Source organism: Panthera pardus, unplaced genomic scaffold (genome assembly GCF_024362965.1).
Source record: "Panthera pardus isolate Hobbes unplaced genomic scaffold, ASM2436296v1 HiC_scaffold_13, whole genome shotgun sequence".
Classification (NCBI taxonomy): domain Eukaryota; kingdom Metazoa; phylum Chordata; class Mammalia; order Carnivora; family Felidae; genus Panthera; species Panthera pardus.
This window is the reverse complement of record NW_026526688.1, coordinates 116,778,804-116,794,474: the sequence shown is the minus strand read 5'-3', so window position 1 is coordinate 116,794,474 and position 15,671 is coordinate 116,778,804. Positions and strand designations below refer to the sequence as shown.

Genomic DNA, 15,671 nt, shown 5'->3' with positions numbered 1-15,671 from the left:
GCTCCAGTTCTTATTGGCTTTTACAGGGGCTTTTGGAGTAAGCACCTCACTTAGGCTCTTTCCACATGGGATTTGTAGTCTAGTTCCTAATAGCCACTACTGCAAAGTAATTCTCTTTGAGTAATCCTATCAATATGTTTCATGTGAATTAGGTCCATTAGAAGTTTCCATTACCAAGAGAGGAAAAAAAAAAAAAATGAGATAATTTCTTTTTACTCAAAACAAAGTATATTGATAATATCTCTTCATAAAGTGCAATTTGTACTCCTTTTCCTCTGAGTTTGGAACTGATTCAAAATAGACCTTGGTGTCAGGTATATATATATAATATATTATATATATATATGAAATATAATATAATATAATATATATATTATATATAATATATATTATATATGATATATATTATATATCATATATAATATAATATTATATATGAAATATAATATAATATTATATACATAATATTATATTTTATATATATATAATATATATATATGAAAGCTTTATTCCTAACAAAACTGGATTAGAAAATGCAGCTTAGATCAGTGGCCACATAGGATCCCTGAATACCTACTTCTGTGTTAAAATAATTCAGCTCAAATTGCAGGCCTCTCCTGTGTAGGACAAAGTCTGTCCCGGTAAATTTACTATGATTTGAAGACAATGTACCTGTTAGAAACCTTAGCACAAGCGACAGAAGGAAAGACTACACGGGAATATTTCCCTTAATGTCTTAATTCTAGTCAATAGAGGTACATGGGCTAGTAGTTCTTAGACTTTTCCAGTTTTGCAACTACTGTCTAGCCCTCAGAAACAGAAGGAAAACCTTGTATGATCTTCCTAATCCTTACCAGAGGGCTGATGTTTTCATTTCGTTGACTCTTAGAAAGTGTGGAGACAAGAGAATGGTGAACCCCCATATTTGTGGTGTGACAGTCCAAGAGAACAATGCATTATAGAGGTCCCTAGAAGGTGACTGAAAAGTGGGAGTTAATTGTATCTTTTTGTGTGTGTGTGAACAGTGAGAATACATTGCATATTGTAATATGCACATTTGAGATGTCCTGCAAAGCAATTTTCTGTGCAGCTATTTAAACTTATGTTCTTGATTTTATTTTATCATCAGGATCATCAACTGAAACTTGTTTTGGTTTAACAAGATGACACTTTGACTCACCATTTCTTTCCCTATCCTTTCCTACTGTGGCAGTAACACTTTTTTTTTTTTTTTTTTTGCTTTCTTCCAGAATTGAAATATCATATTGCCATTGGTGTTGTAGACTGTAATCTACTCTTATTAATGGCTCCAGTGGGCCCTGACAAGAAAGACAGGTAGAGAGGGAGCTTTGCCCTATACCTGATATTCAGGAGGCATCACTGGGATCCTAAAAATTAATCATAAATAGGCATGTTCAGACTGACTTCAGACTAGTGGCTCTGCAGTTTTTATACTCAAGCTAAGTTTTTAATGTGAACTCCAAGAATAAAAGGGATCTATGAATGGGCTTTGGAAGGATTTACAAATCACCTCAAATATGTTGGAAATTTTGTGCATATGAGCATAAATAACTATGGTAAAAGAAGTCCATAGCTTTCAACATATTTTCAAAGGGAAATTCTATTTTAAAAGGTTAGAAATCACTGCTCTAAAGACTTAACTTGCTTATGCATTCTCCCAGACACTCAAGAAAAAAATTGTTGGGTTAAAAGCCTCCCACATTTTCTAGAATGGTTCTAGTGGATCAGAAGTCTTATGGGTAAGGTGAAAATATAACTTATTCTCTATAATAAGACACTTTTGTTAATGAAAGAGAGTGCCTACTAGATGAGATAACTGTGACCGGTATAATTGGGGGATATGGTCACTCTCCTTATTGGTCCTTTATTGGGACTGAAGAACCAATCCATTCAGATTCCTCCATGCACATCCCACACAGAAAGCATGGACTTTCTCCTAATGTTTTAGAAGCTCCCTAAATTATGGTCCAGAGACTCTGTAAGAATAATGGGGAGGAGTTAATGGATATTCACAACCTGACAGTACTGATTTATACTAAAGGACTTAATCTTTAATCTCGTGACTCACTACTTTATGCTAGATCAAAAAATATCACAAAAACAGTCAAACAAATATGCCTTCCTATCCTAACGTATTTTCCCCTTTTGCCTGTCAAATAGTAATGACATGATTGACTTAGTTTTCTATGATGCACAACAAATGATCACAAAGCGGCTTAAAACAACATAAATGGATTATCTCACCATTTCCAAGGTCAGAAGTCCGGGCACAGCTTAGCTGTGTGCTCTGCTTAGCATGTCACATAGCTGCAATCCAGATGGTTTTGGGGCTGTGTTTCTCCCTGAAACCCAGAGTTCTCTTCCAAGCTTGTGGTTGTTGGCAAAACTCAGCTCTTTGTCCTGGTAGGACCGAGGCCTCCATTTTCTTGCTGGCCATCACTTTCAAATAAGTGAGAACCACTTTCAATAACTGGAGGCTGCTCTCAAACCCTTGCCATGTGGCTACGTCTGTAGGCAGTTTGCAATATGGCTGCCCCTTCAAGGCTAGCAGATGAGCATCTCTCTGGTTTTAAAGTTCTCCCTTCAGAAATGGTCTGAACTCTCTCTTAAAGGGCTCACTTATTTACATCAGGCACACTCAGGATAATCTTTGGCTAACTCACAGTCAGTGTATTAGGGAACTTATTATGCAGGACATGTTCAACAGAAGGTGTCCATTTTAGAAGTCTGCCTATCATAATATCTAAGATGCCTTGCTTGGTAAGCAAGGTAGAGGACGAATGTGATGCAATCTTCAGCACTTTTCAAAGTGGACCAGGTTTGATAACGGCTAAACCCAGTTTTAAAGGGATGTTCAATGTCTGAGAATCAGTGCAGTTTCCTTTTTTTCACATAAATAATACTGACAACATAAATTTTGAATTAGAAACTTAGGAAAAGTTAGTTGTTTTGCAGATAATCCTAAATTCACTCTCTGGGCCTTCATCTTTACATGTTTCAACTATTTTTGATGATAATGCTACATGTGTAGTATGTCATTGTTTAGAAAGTGTTTCAAAATGAACCATCAAGCTGTAATATAATGTATATAAGCAGTCATTAAAATGAGGCATTAGAGAACTATTTATTGACATGAAGATTTTCAAATATATTTTAAAGTAAAAAGCAGGCTGCAAAAATTATGTATACTACAATTCCATGTTTATTGTTACTTCAGGTTGGTAGGTAGAAAGAAAAGAAAGGACGAAGAGAAGGAATGAGGGGAGGAAGGAAGGATGGAAGGAAGGAAAGAAGGGAAGAAATACAAGATATTAATAGCAGTTGGGTGATTCTTTCTTACCTTTCTTTAAAATTATTTCTTTATAAAAATTGCTGGCATAATAACAATATATAATTGTTCACTGAAGAATGTGAAAGCTTGTTCCTGGAGGGAAGAGAAGAAAGAGCATTTTTCATGCAATATAACCATCTCGGCTTCCTGAACTACATATGATATATACTGTAAATACTGGGTTTGCAGCTTTTTAGTTTTGGAAAGGAAGATTAAAATAAATTATTATTGTTGTTGTTGTTAATTGAAGAACTGGGAAGAAATCAATAAAATGAGATTCAGTGGAGACAGCTAATGTGGCCACTAAGGGAGGAATAATTAAATGCACAAATATAGAATAGGGGAATGCCTAGCTGGCAATGCTACTACAGGGAGAAATCTGGTGGTTAATAAACAGTGGATAATACATTGAGTATGAGTCAATAATTCGGTACACAGTGTTATTTAAAAAAAAAAGTAAATGCCGTGGAGAACTGGGTTGTATTCATAGAATAGAGTACATACAATGAGCCAGAGCTTTACAGAGTACAAAGAAGCAGCGAATAAAATACATTTTAATAAATGCTGAGGAAAAAGAGAGAAGGATCAGATGACTATGGATTAAATCAATAAAATGTAATTAATGCATCTGGACCAAACATTAACATTGCAAGCTAGAAAGTTATTAGTTTGGAACAACTAAAATATTCCAAAAAATGAGAAATTCTTCAGCTTTTATCTAGAACAGGCTGAAAACTTCTAACTTGTAGTCTAATGTTATCAACTGCTTTCTCTTTAAAAGTGGACTTAGTTCCAGAGGAGGCATAAACATATAAAAACTGAAATATACTTATCCTAAATTAATTCTGGACCACGATCACTTAAAGTATATAATTTTGTACTTTAAATTTACAATTTCATGAAAATCTATATTTAGTGTATAAAATATAACCTCTGCTGTAATGTCATACCAAATAGATCTAGGTGGAAGATTTTATATTCCTTTTGAGAGAATGTGTGCCAAAGTGAAAAACCACCACAACTATTTAGGAATCATATATTAGTAGGTAATTCAATCTGCTAACCAATCTATAGCTGCATTGGTAAAGCATATATGTTTTACCAAGGAAACAAGTAAAAATTATACAAGTTGGCTAGTAACTGCTAACACAGGCTCTTAACTGATAATTTCAGAAACTGTACTATGGTGCATCAGATTCCTGAAAGCTTTTGCCCACCAAACCCTCTACTCTTCTCTTGTGAATCTAATCAATATCTTCATTTCCTCATCAACAACAAAAACATCAGCAGCAACATATTAGAGACCTCAATCCCTTTCCACAAGAATATACTCTGCTCATCCTTCCTAGAACAAGAGTTTGGTTCCTAAAGTAGTATGAGAAATGGACCAAGCACTGGCGTTAGAAAATACAGTCCCAGCAGCACTGACTAACTCTATGACTAATGCATTGTACTACTCCAATTCACAGCTCACAGGGTTGTTGAGGATGAAGCACATTTGACATGTAAACTCATGAGTGCTAGAAAAGATGGCGGTTATTGCTGCCACTCCATTGCTCAAGACCTTATAGCATCTTCCCTTTTGTTTTCTTCTTTAATTTTTAAATTACAAAATAATCCATGCCCAACAATCTGTCTTGTGTGTATCTTATATGATGCAAGGCGATCTCTTGTATATTCTTGTAGAATATCCAAGCCTTTCAACTCAACTTTTAAGTCAAATTAACATATATTTGAATTCCTACTGTGTACCATGATGTGGTCAGTAAAGTTTAAGTGTTCCTCTATCTCTCTCTCTCTCTCTTTTTTAAGTAAGCTTTACACTCAAACTGGGACTTGAACTCAACCCTGAGATCAAGAGTCACATGCTCTACTGACTAAGCCAACCAAGCACTCCATAAATCTCCTCTCTTTGAAGTGGAACTCATGCTGGAGTTGTTGAGACGATATAAAATCAATGATATCAAATCTTCATCAGAAGTTAAATAATAGTTCAACAGCTACAAGAATAACTTATGCTGTTAACTATATAGTCCCCTCCCTACACTCCCCAGTCTCCTTTCCTGTTCAATGAAGTCATCTTATTTATCATTTTCTTTTAACATTGACTCTCAATTTTGAGAAAGTTAATCTGCTTGCCTTTCCCATATACTGTTTTCACATATTCCCTGTACTTTGAAATATGACATATCCACCCCTTTATCAACTTTGTCACCTACAGAAGGTTACCTCTTTCAAAAACTAGCTCACAAGTAGTTAATATATCTCTCATGTGCGTAGGGTGTTTTTTGTTTGGTATGTGTGTACATTCTGTGGGGCACATTTTTCCCGAGCTGGGTTGTAAGTTCTCTGACAATATTTGGCACTTGATAGGCACTTAATAAATTTTGATTGAATGAATAAATAAAATGTTAGTCAATTGCTTAATTTTATGATGTAAATAAACATTTCTGTTATCAATCTTACAATTTTAGTGGAAAAGGACTAAACATGTAGGGGCTTCTTATGCATCTAATAATTCTGAAGTATTCTTTTGAGGTTAGAGAAAAAAATATTTAATGATTATTTTTATAGAGAGAGAGAAAGTGGGGGAGGAGCAGAGAGAGATTGAATCCCAAGCAGGCTCTGCTCTGTCAGCACAGAGCCCAATGTGGGGCTTGAACCCATGAACCATGAGATCATGACCTGAACCAAAACCAAGAGTCGGACTTGCTTAACCGACTGAGCCACCCAGGTGCCCTAAGGTTAGAGAAAAATTCTTTTGACTGAAGCATGTTTTATTAATTTCTTCTAGGCCACTTAAAATTATTTAAAAATTATAAATTTAATGCATTGTCATTATAAAGGCTTAGAATATAAACAAGTAAAAATGAAAATCACCTCTAATTCTACCAAAGAAACTAACAGTTTTAGACTTATACAACTGATTTTATATCCTTTTTCTTTTTTTTTGGCTTACTGTTTCATCATAAAGCATTTGCTCCATGCTATTAGTCTCAGAAAACAGCATTTTTAATGACTAAATTTACTTACTGTAAAGGTCACAAATTTCCTTAGTATAAAGGTACAGAATAGACTTAACTATTCTCCTCTTACTGAACATTCAGTGCTACTTCCATTTCCCTCACTTTCACCTTACAAATGGGGATTGCAGTAATATTAGTATATAAAAATCTCTGCTAATGTCTCTATTTCTGTAGAAGAGATTCTTAGAGCAATTACTGAATAAAAAAAATAAAAGAATTAACATTAAAAAAAATCTTTTAGGGGCCCCTGCTTGGCTTAGTCAGTAGAGCATGCGACTCTTGATCTCAGGGTCATGAGTTCAAACCCCATGTTGGGTGTGGAGCCTACTTAAAAAAATAAAAAATAAAAATAAATAAAATAATCATTTAATAGAAGCTGGGAAATTGCCTTCAAGCATGGACAGTTTAGACTCCTCCCAAAAGGACAATAAGAATGCCTATTGAACTATTCTCATCTGGGTCAAGGTTTAGCAAAGTAAATCCATCAGAAGGAATTGGGGAATGTGACTTTGAAAAAAGAAGAACAGTGTTCTTTCTAAAAGCTTGGAAATCTTTGTAATGTTTGTCTAAATATTTCTAAATATTGGTTCTGCTTCCAATAATGGCATTTCCTTCTGTCTAGATTTTCTATGCAGTTCATGCTTTTCAAGCACGAAGTGACCATGAACTCAGCCTTCAGGAGTACCAAAGAGTCCACATACTTAGATTTTGTGACCTAAGTGGCAATAAAGAGTGGTGGTTGGCTGAAGTTCAAGGGCAAAAAGGATATGTGCCAGCTAACTACCTTGGGAAGATGACTTATGCTTAAGAAAAGAAGCCCTTGAATTCTGTTTTCTGGCAGGTTATTGATGGACTACCTCATAAAACTTACAAAATGTTGGTCTAGAAATCAAGAAACCTCCATACTACATGAACTGATACTGTATCAAGTTTTAAGGAAGACTGCTTCCTAACAAGATTATTTGGAAATGTATTTTGAAGAATAAATGTTGAAGGAAACAAACAGAAACAGCAAAACAAACAGCTAAAGCTCCAACTACCAACTACTTAAAAATGGAGATCTTTGAAAAGATAAATGTATCCTTTATCAGCATGAAAGGCTGGATCTAAGGATAAGATTTTTTTCAATGTATTCTATTATGTATTTTGCCTCAAATGTTTTTGTTTCTCTCATTCTCTTTTGTGTGTGTGTGCACATATACACTCACACACATGTAATTATATTCATTATATGGTTATGTATACTATGTGATATAGATTATACACTGTTATGCATAAACCAGGGAGTATACTAAATATACATAATAGGAATTAACAGCCAGCTAGAAATCTTTGTTGTGGAACATCTCTTTACTGTAAGTTTTAAATGAAAAAAACCCTGAATGACCTTATAATATCTAACATTTACTGAATGCATACTATATGACAAAAATTGTTCTATATGTTTATGTGGTAACTTATTTTTTATTTTTTTTTAACCTTTATTGATTTTTGAGACAGAGAGAGAGAGCATGAATGGGGGAGGTTCAGAGAGAGATGGAGACACAGAATCTGAAACAGGCTCCAGGCTCTGAGCTGTCAGCACAGAGCCCGACGTGGGGCTCGAACTCACGGACTATGAGATCATGACCTGAGCCGAAGTCGGACGCTGAACCGACTGAGCCACCCAGGTGCCCCATGTGGTAACTTATTTGATACTCACAACATTATGAAGAAACTGTGGCCCACATGGATGAAGTAATTTAGCCCAGGTACACTGCTAGTAAGGGCTGGGACTCAAACCTAGGTCTGGTTCTGGGATCTACACTCCTAACCACTATGCTGTACCAACCCTCCAGGAGTATACATTTGCTGTCAGCAAAGCACTTAATGATGCACATAATGGACATTGATAAGGACCATTTTTCTCTCAGGTCATATTTAAGTATTGAGAAGTTTTTCAAAATCAAGGGCTAGGAGGATTTCCATGATATTAGTCTAGAGAAAATGACGTATCTACGTTTATTTTTTTGTTTTGTTTTGTTTTGCTTAAACATTTTTTAAAGTATAATTGTTTAAAAACGATGCTACATGATCACTAATGTTACTTGAATGAGGAAATATTTTTGGATCGCTCAATCATTTCGATGATGAATGTGGAATGTGTGCTCCATGTTCTGAGCCAAGATGTAAATATTTTTAGTTGCCGATTGTACTTAGACAAAGAAGGCATTAAGGATAACATTTGCTGAAACACAATGTCCTGGGACACTGAACTTTCACTTGGGAATAGCTCAAAATTGTCCCCTAAGATTTCAGGATATTTTGTCAAGACGTTTTATTGACTTGTTGATGCTCCTTTAGGACAGTAAAAAGATTTAAAGTTTGACTTAGTGGTTTCCTTTAAACACCAACATAAAGTGGACTTTCATTTCCCACATAGAATGTGCTAATAATGACATTAAAGATTTAATTGTTACTTTGAAAGATTTGATCTCTAGAACGTATACTGTAACATACATTACTGAAGAATACAAAACAAAATGAACAGTGATTTTCAGAGGGCTGTTTTAAGTATGCATATGACATGTACAACCATAGAAATTCATTAAGACATTTCCATGACAGAATAATTTGCATTTCATAATATTGTACCTGAAATACTTAATCTAAAGATAGTTTTATAAGGTTCTAATGGTAAGTTGTTTTTGCATAACATTTTCTTGTTTTGAGTTTGGATACTAAAAGAAGATTCTCTTTTAGACATACAGAGACTTTTTATGTCTTTTAAATGGTGCTTTGTACCCAATGGTGAAAACATAATTCCAGTTTGCGTAGGGCAAAACAAAAGGAAATCCAAACTTGCTACTTGTGGTAACTATGAACATGCCCAACAACCAAACTGGTGGGGAAACTATATCTAATGTATTTTTTATATATGATATTTATACTTTTAATATATAAAAGTATATATATTTATACTTTTAATATATAAAAGTATAAAAAAATATATAAAAGTATAAAAGTTAATATATAACTTAATATATATTAAATGCATGTATTTAAATTAGCTGTGACTTCAATACTCCCCTTAAAATGAAGATTGATAGAAATAGCTCATATTTGCTGTTTTGGCTGAAATAAGTCACTAGATGTATAGAAGCTTTGTCTGCTTGTGTGGTCCTAGGTTGATGCCTCCTGTCTCACCTTTTTAGAAACCACACCACTAAAATCAGAGCTGCAGTTAGCTGCTGAGCAAGTGTAATGAAGCCATCTCCTGTAGTCCCTCACTATTGTAATGAACATACATTACTCTAAAACTATGTAGTTGCTATTTTAAAAATATACCTACATTTCATATGCCATTTAGGCTTTATTTTTTTAACGTTATACAATACCTTCATTTTCTTGATATGTTGTTAAGAATCAAGTAATTATAATTTTGAGGTCAGACATTATTTTGTTGAACATAGGGGAAATGAAACTCAGATAGTTATGATGTATGTAAGTCTTTAAGAAGTTTAAAAAGATAAAACTATTGGTGACATCATTATAATTAAGGCATGAAGAAACAATTATTTCTTTGTATTTTAAAATTTAAATGTCATTGTAAAATATAGAATTCTCTGAAATGGGTATTTTTACCAAGAATGAAGGAGAAATTTCTGTGGCTGTTTTCCTTTGTAAAACAAATAAACAAGTGTATGTAAACATTTTATTTAGTATTTATTTTTAAATACAGATGTTCTAATATACATAATAATGTTCGGAATTATAAAAGATCCAGTAATACAAATTACCATGGGTACTTAAATCACGTGAAAAAGTCACAAAGCCACTATCCGAACATTCCTTGTACTTTAGAAAAATATTCTTTTGCTATTAGCATAAAACAATTCTATGAAGGTTGAGCTGTGCAGAAGAGATACAGCGCACATTGTTAATCATATAAATGCAGCACTGCATGAAATACTTTTAAGTGCTGATGTATTTCATATTTTGCCTGAAATATAATTTGGACTTTTAGAGATGGCTATTAACTGCCTGTCACTATTTGTGATGAATAGTTCAGATGATGTACAAAAATCAGTGTTTTTATTACTGAAATATGAAATTAAAAACTGCCCATAAGCTTCTTAGATTTTTGTCTACTGCAAAACACTCTCAAAGCCATGTGAACAGAGATAAAATCTTTATATTCTAACATGGTGGGGAAACTAATTTACTGAAATCCTGTTTGTCCTAACTATGGCTTCTTAAGGTACTCAGTGTAGTGCCCAATACTGAATACATCTAGCCCTCACAAAATTCAAGCCAAATTAAGCCTATAAATTTACATTATAGTTGATGAAGAAGTAATTAAATTTCATTGACTGGAAGGACACTCAACTTTACATTCTCTGGGGAAATTCTACTATTTATAGAATGTTACTATTTTTAAAGGCTAATTTTTTCTGTTACTTCCTTCTATACACGAAATTATATAAAAACTTAGTCATTAAATTATCTGTTATCTACAAAATTATCCAATATAACGCATCTTCACACCTGGACCATTGGAATTCAACCTGCATCTCTGAAGGCCAGCTACTTCTTTCCTGTTATTACACTCTTGATATAGGCAAGATTTGCTTCGGTTTTTCAGTAAAATAAGTCACCCCTTAGCATATAGCAGAATGAGTAGCTCTTGTTCAAAAATGTAGGGGGTATATGCTTAGTCAAGTTTATCTTACAAGAAAACAATACTAAGGTGTGTAAATGTATTTATGGCTTTCTCTAATTCTTTATATAATTTTTAAGATTATTGTATTAATATATTTATTTTTATAAAATGATGTATTTCCTATACAACCTGTGATCATCACAGTATAATTAAATAATCTGTTACTAATAAACAGTACCATGACATCCTTGTTAGGTATCAGAATCAGAAACCTAACCTTAGAATGTTAGATGCCTTCCATTTTATCTCATTAATTATCATCTATATTTTATAGAGGAGGAAACCAAGGATTACACAGCTCATATATGGAGGGACTGGGATTCAAAATCAGGTCTTCTGACTTTAAGCCAGGGTTCGTTTAGTGGGTTTTTTTTTTTGTTAAGTCACCAAAATCTAACAAAGCACAATGTGCATAAAGTGATATTGACCAAATTTCTACTAAAATATGATTTGAGCTTACAATCCTAAAAGCTTACTTTGGCTCACCTACTTATAGGTCTATTCATTCACTGGCATAATATTTATTGAGAATTACAGTGGGATGCTGTGCAATGGTGTGCTAATGGTGTGCAAATCAAGATCTCTGTCCTCATCCAATTTAAAATCTAGTGGTGGTGGTGGGGAAACCTATGTGTAACAAAATAAATTAAATGATAAATACTATTAATGTAAAGCTGGCGACTTTCATCACATGGTCAGTTAAAAAGCTTTGTAGCTCACTTAATGGTATGGAACTGATGAATGGATAAAGAAGATGTGGTTTATATATACAATGGAATATTACTTGGCAATGAGAAGGAATGAAATCATGCCATTTGTAGCAATGTGGATGGAACTGGAACGTATTATGCTGAGTGAATTAAGTCAGAAAAGGACAGATATCATTTGTTTTCACTCATATGTGGATCTTGAGAAACTTAACAGAAGACCATGGGGGAAGGGAAGGGGGAAAAAAAATAGTAACAGAGAGGGAAGGAGGCAAACCACAAGAGACTCTTAAATACAGGGAACGAACTGAGGGTGGATAGGGGGAGGTGGGGGAGTGGGGAAAATGGGTGATGGGGATTGAGGAGAGAACTTGTTGGGATGAGCACTGGATGTTATATGTAAGCCAGCTGGACAACAAATTATATTTAAAAAAATAAATAAAAGCATGACCTTTGGAAAAAAAAAATGGTATGGAAAAAATCAGTCTAAGATCTACCTGAAGAAAACTTTAATATAAAAATACCTGTATGAAATATCAAACTGAATTATATACAGTACTAGATGTTTGCATACTTACACATATGTACAGATTCCAAATATATATTTATGCACATACAACCTATACAAAGAGCCATGCTCAATGAAAAATAACTTCCTAAAAGGCTTCTAACATCCTCTCTGAAATACTACAGAAATTAAAAGTTGCGTCTCTTCTCAACTCTTTCCAGTACATGTGTTCTGGCTGTGATGGGATAAAATTTTCCCCTTCAAGTGCCAGTGTGCAAACTGTACATTACGGCTTTAAGTTTTCATAGGTACTGCAGTCACACGAACTGTTAATTCGAGCTTAGCTTGTATCAGATCGTTTTTTCCAGTTTAGGTCAAACTAGCCCTGACCTATAAACAAATATGATGATTTTATGGGTTTTCCTTTTTTTTTTTTTTTTTTTTTTTATAGTCTTTTTGATCCTAATGGGGATTTGGGGCTCATGCCAAATTATGTTTAATCCACAGAAATCTGTTTCTCAAAACAGAAACATCTGTAGGCAGATTTTCAACATGTAAATAGATGTTTACTCCACATGTAAGTAATGGGATTATCTCAATCTTGGATTCTATTTTACTATGAATAATTTAGTGCCATTATTTAAGGGTAGTTTAAAATAGTAGCTTTCCTTTTATTGTCACAGAAATCTCATATCAATATATTTTAGAAATTGTTAGAAAAAGCTAGAGATTAAGGGACTCGGTTTGAGATTAGAGGTTTTAAAGATTTAGTAGCACATATCAAAGTTGAAGAAATAAGGCTGCTCATAGTCTAATGAATGAAGGAAATTTTGGACTTCCAGTTTCTGGATGAAATGAGGTATTCATGAAGTATGAAATGGCTGTTGAATTTTCCTGTGAGTAATAAACTGTTTCTCTGGGCCAGAAAGCCTCATATCTTCTGTCAAAAACTATATGTAAAACAACAGTAGGCTAATTTGTTAATTTACAAATAAGGCTACTGCTCAGACTCCCCACATTTTGTGATTTAACAATGTACACACACATCAAAATAATTTCAAGATTTAATCATGATATAGGAGCTTCTTTTATACAAAGGTAACTAAAATTGAAACGTTACAATACATTTGGGCAATAGAAATAAAGCAGCCCTTTTTCTTTTCATGGTATAGGAAGAAACTACCAGCATGTAAACAAGTCAGGAATTGTTTTGGAGTGGATATTTTGCTCAAGAATTCTCAGGTGTGTGTATAATCAGGGTAAATCAAAACTCAACTTTATTAGGTACTAACTATGTGCAGATGTTAGACTGGCAATGTGAGGAAAAGTGGGCAATGGGAGAAAAATATTGCATTAAAAGGGCATGGGAGTTCACAATCTACAGAAGAGATACATCCCTAAATAATTATATGAAGTGATAAAAAAGGTATAATACAGAAATGTGAGAAATCAGTTATGAAAAGTTAATTTTGAAAATGGGGAGATGAAATATTTGGGGTGAGAGGGAGAATCATGAAATGAGGCTGGGGACTAACAATGAATATCTGGAATATTGAGGGGAAAGTAGAAAACTTTATAATAAAGTGGCATTCCTGCCATCTTATAAGGCACCTAATTCAAAACCCTAATTCTTAGGGCTTTGCTAGAAGATGAACTATTCCTTTTTTAAAAAAATTCACATATACTACCAGTCTCTTGGGATTCTAGAAGTTCTCATCAAGAATTAATTACTTTGTGGTTTTTTTTTTTTTAGTTCATTTATTTATTTATTTATTTATTGAGAGAGAGTGAGAGAGAGAGAGAGAGAGACAAAGAATGAGTGTGAACAGGGAAGGGCAGAAAGAGGGAGAGACAGAATCTCAAGCAGGCTCCATGCTGTGATGGGGCTTGAACTCAGGAACTGTGAGATCATGACCCTAAGTTGAGATCAAGAGTCGGATGCTCAACTGACTGAGCCACCCAGGAACCCAAAGAATTAATCATGCTAGTCAGTGTTTTCACACACCATGGAAACTTAAAAATGGTAAAGAGATTTAAAATAAAAAGATTTCCAAATTTTGTTAAATAACATTTAGCATTTTAAGGTAAGAAATAATAGAAATTTCATTGTGAAAATTTTTATTAAATTATAGTATATTACAGGTTATGTCCTAATAATAAGATTTTAGGGTAATGTCAAATAAAAACCTACTTGGCCAGATTACTTCTTGAGTTTCTTCTGGGCAGCTTTCTTCTTGACCATCTGTAATCGCTTCATGGCATTGAGCTGTGATTCTTGTGAAGTTGGACCTTTAAGGGATGCTAAGGGAGAGCCGCTTGATTCTGAAGTGGTTTTGCTAGTGGTATTTCCACTGGACCCTGATGTCCCACTATTTCCATTCCCACTGAGTTGGCTGGTGCTTCCTGGAACTAAACTACTCGGACTAGGAAGACCCACTTTGCTAACATTGTCACAACTAACGGAGCGACTAAGGCCAGTTTTGCCCAAAGTTAGAGGTGGAGGTGGTTTCAAGGGTACAGTGGGTGCAGTGTTGTTATTGGAACCTATTTTGGAACCTATTCCACTTTTAGATGATGTCGCCAGACCAGTCAAACCCACAGGCTTCTGGTTAGTTGATGAGGTAGCTGGTTTCCCACTATTGTTTTGGGTTGTTGAACTCAACTTTGCTGTTGATGGACCAGCAGAAGAAGTTTTAGCTGCAAAAGCTGCCCATCCAGTTAGGCCACTAGTTACTGAAGAAGAAACACTGGTACTAGAAGAATTTCCTGAAATAGCCGTGGATGTCTAAAAAACAAGATAAATATTGCTTTAGAGCCAAGTATAATTAATACATAATGTAATATTCTTAAATATATAACAAGTTTAATTTTGGACTTTTTATACAGAAGTAATGGTTTGGGAAATTTAAATCACACCACCAAATTAAGTTCTTATGAAACTGATCTGAAAAAAAAAAAAACAACAAAAACCAAAAACCAAAAAACACAAACATTAAACTTATTCATAGCTAATGGATGCTACCACTTCCAAAGCAGAAATTCTGGGATGCCATATTCTTGTTCTAATGATTCTGAAAAAGAAATGTATGAAATTCCTTTTTGGGAATTGCTTTTAGATTCAGTTACAAGGTCTATCAGAAAAATCAGATTTAATGCTTTAACTTGTTTTTCACCTAAATAAAGTAATATCTAGCTCAGTAAAGCACCTTATTCTTTAGACTTTGCTCCAAATGGCTTGTGGATCATTTCAAAAACAGAATCCACTCTTAATGAATAAAAATGCTCATACCCAGGAAATTTAGAAGATGTCTGAGATAAACAGATTTATTTGATAATTACTTATTGAGTAAATGTGTCAGATTCTGAATTCATTTTT

At 34.0% G+C, this 15,671-nt stretch overlaps 2 protein-coding genes across 5 annotated transcripts in view; one reads left to right on the top strand and one right to left on the bottom strand.

Moving 5' to 3' along the window:
- The window catches only part of ARHGEF38 (Rho guanine nucleotide exchange factor 38), a 131,055-nt gene extending 121,846 nt beyond the window's left edge, over positions 1-9,209 (top strand). For both annotated transcript variants that reach the window (XM_019416446.2, XM_019416437.2), the window contains one exon: positions 7,001-9,209. In XM_019416446.2, the coding sequence (XP_019271991.2) occupies positions 7,001-7,186 (186 nt within the window). In that variant the 3' untranslated portion in view covers positions 7,187-9,209. The remainder of the gene's footprint in view (positions 1-7,000) is intronic.
- The window catches only part of INTS12 (integrator complex subunit 12), a 35,206-nt gene continuing 22,735 nt past the window's right edge, over positions 3,201-15,671 (bottom strand). For 2 of the 3 annotated variants that reach the window (XM_019416518.2, XM_019416535.2), the window contains exon 7: positions 14,397-15,080. In XM_019416518.2, the coding sequence (XP_019272063.1) occupies positions 14,496-15,080 (585 nt within the window). In that variant the 3' untranslated portion in view covers positions 14,397-14,495. Of the gene's footprint in view, positions 3,446-14,396; positions 15,081-15,671 lie in introns of those variants that run through there. The other variant, XM_019416524.2, reaches the window with a different exon arrangement.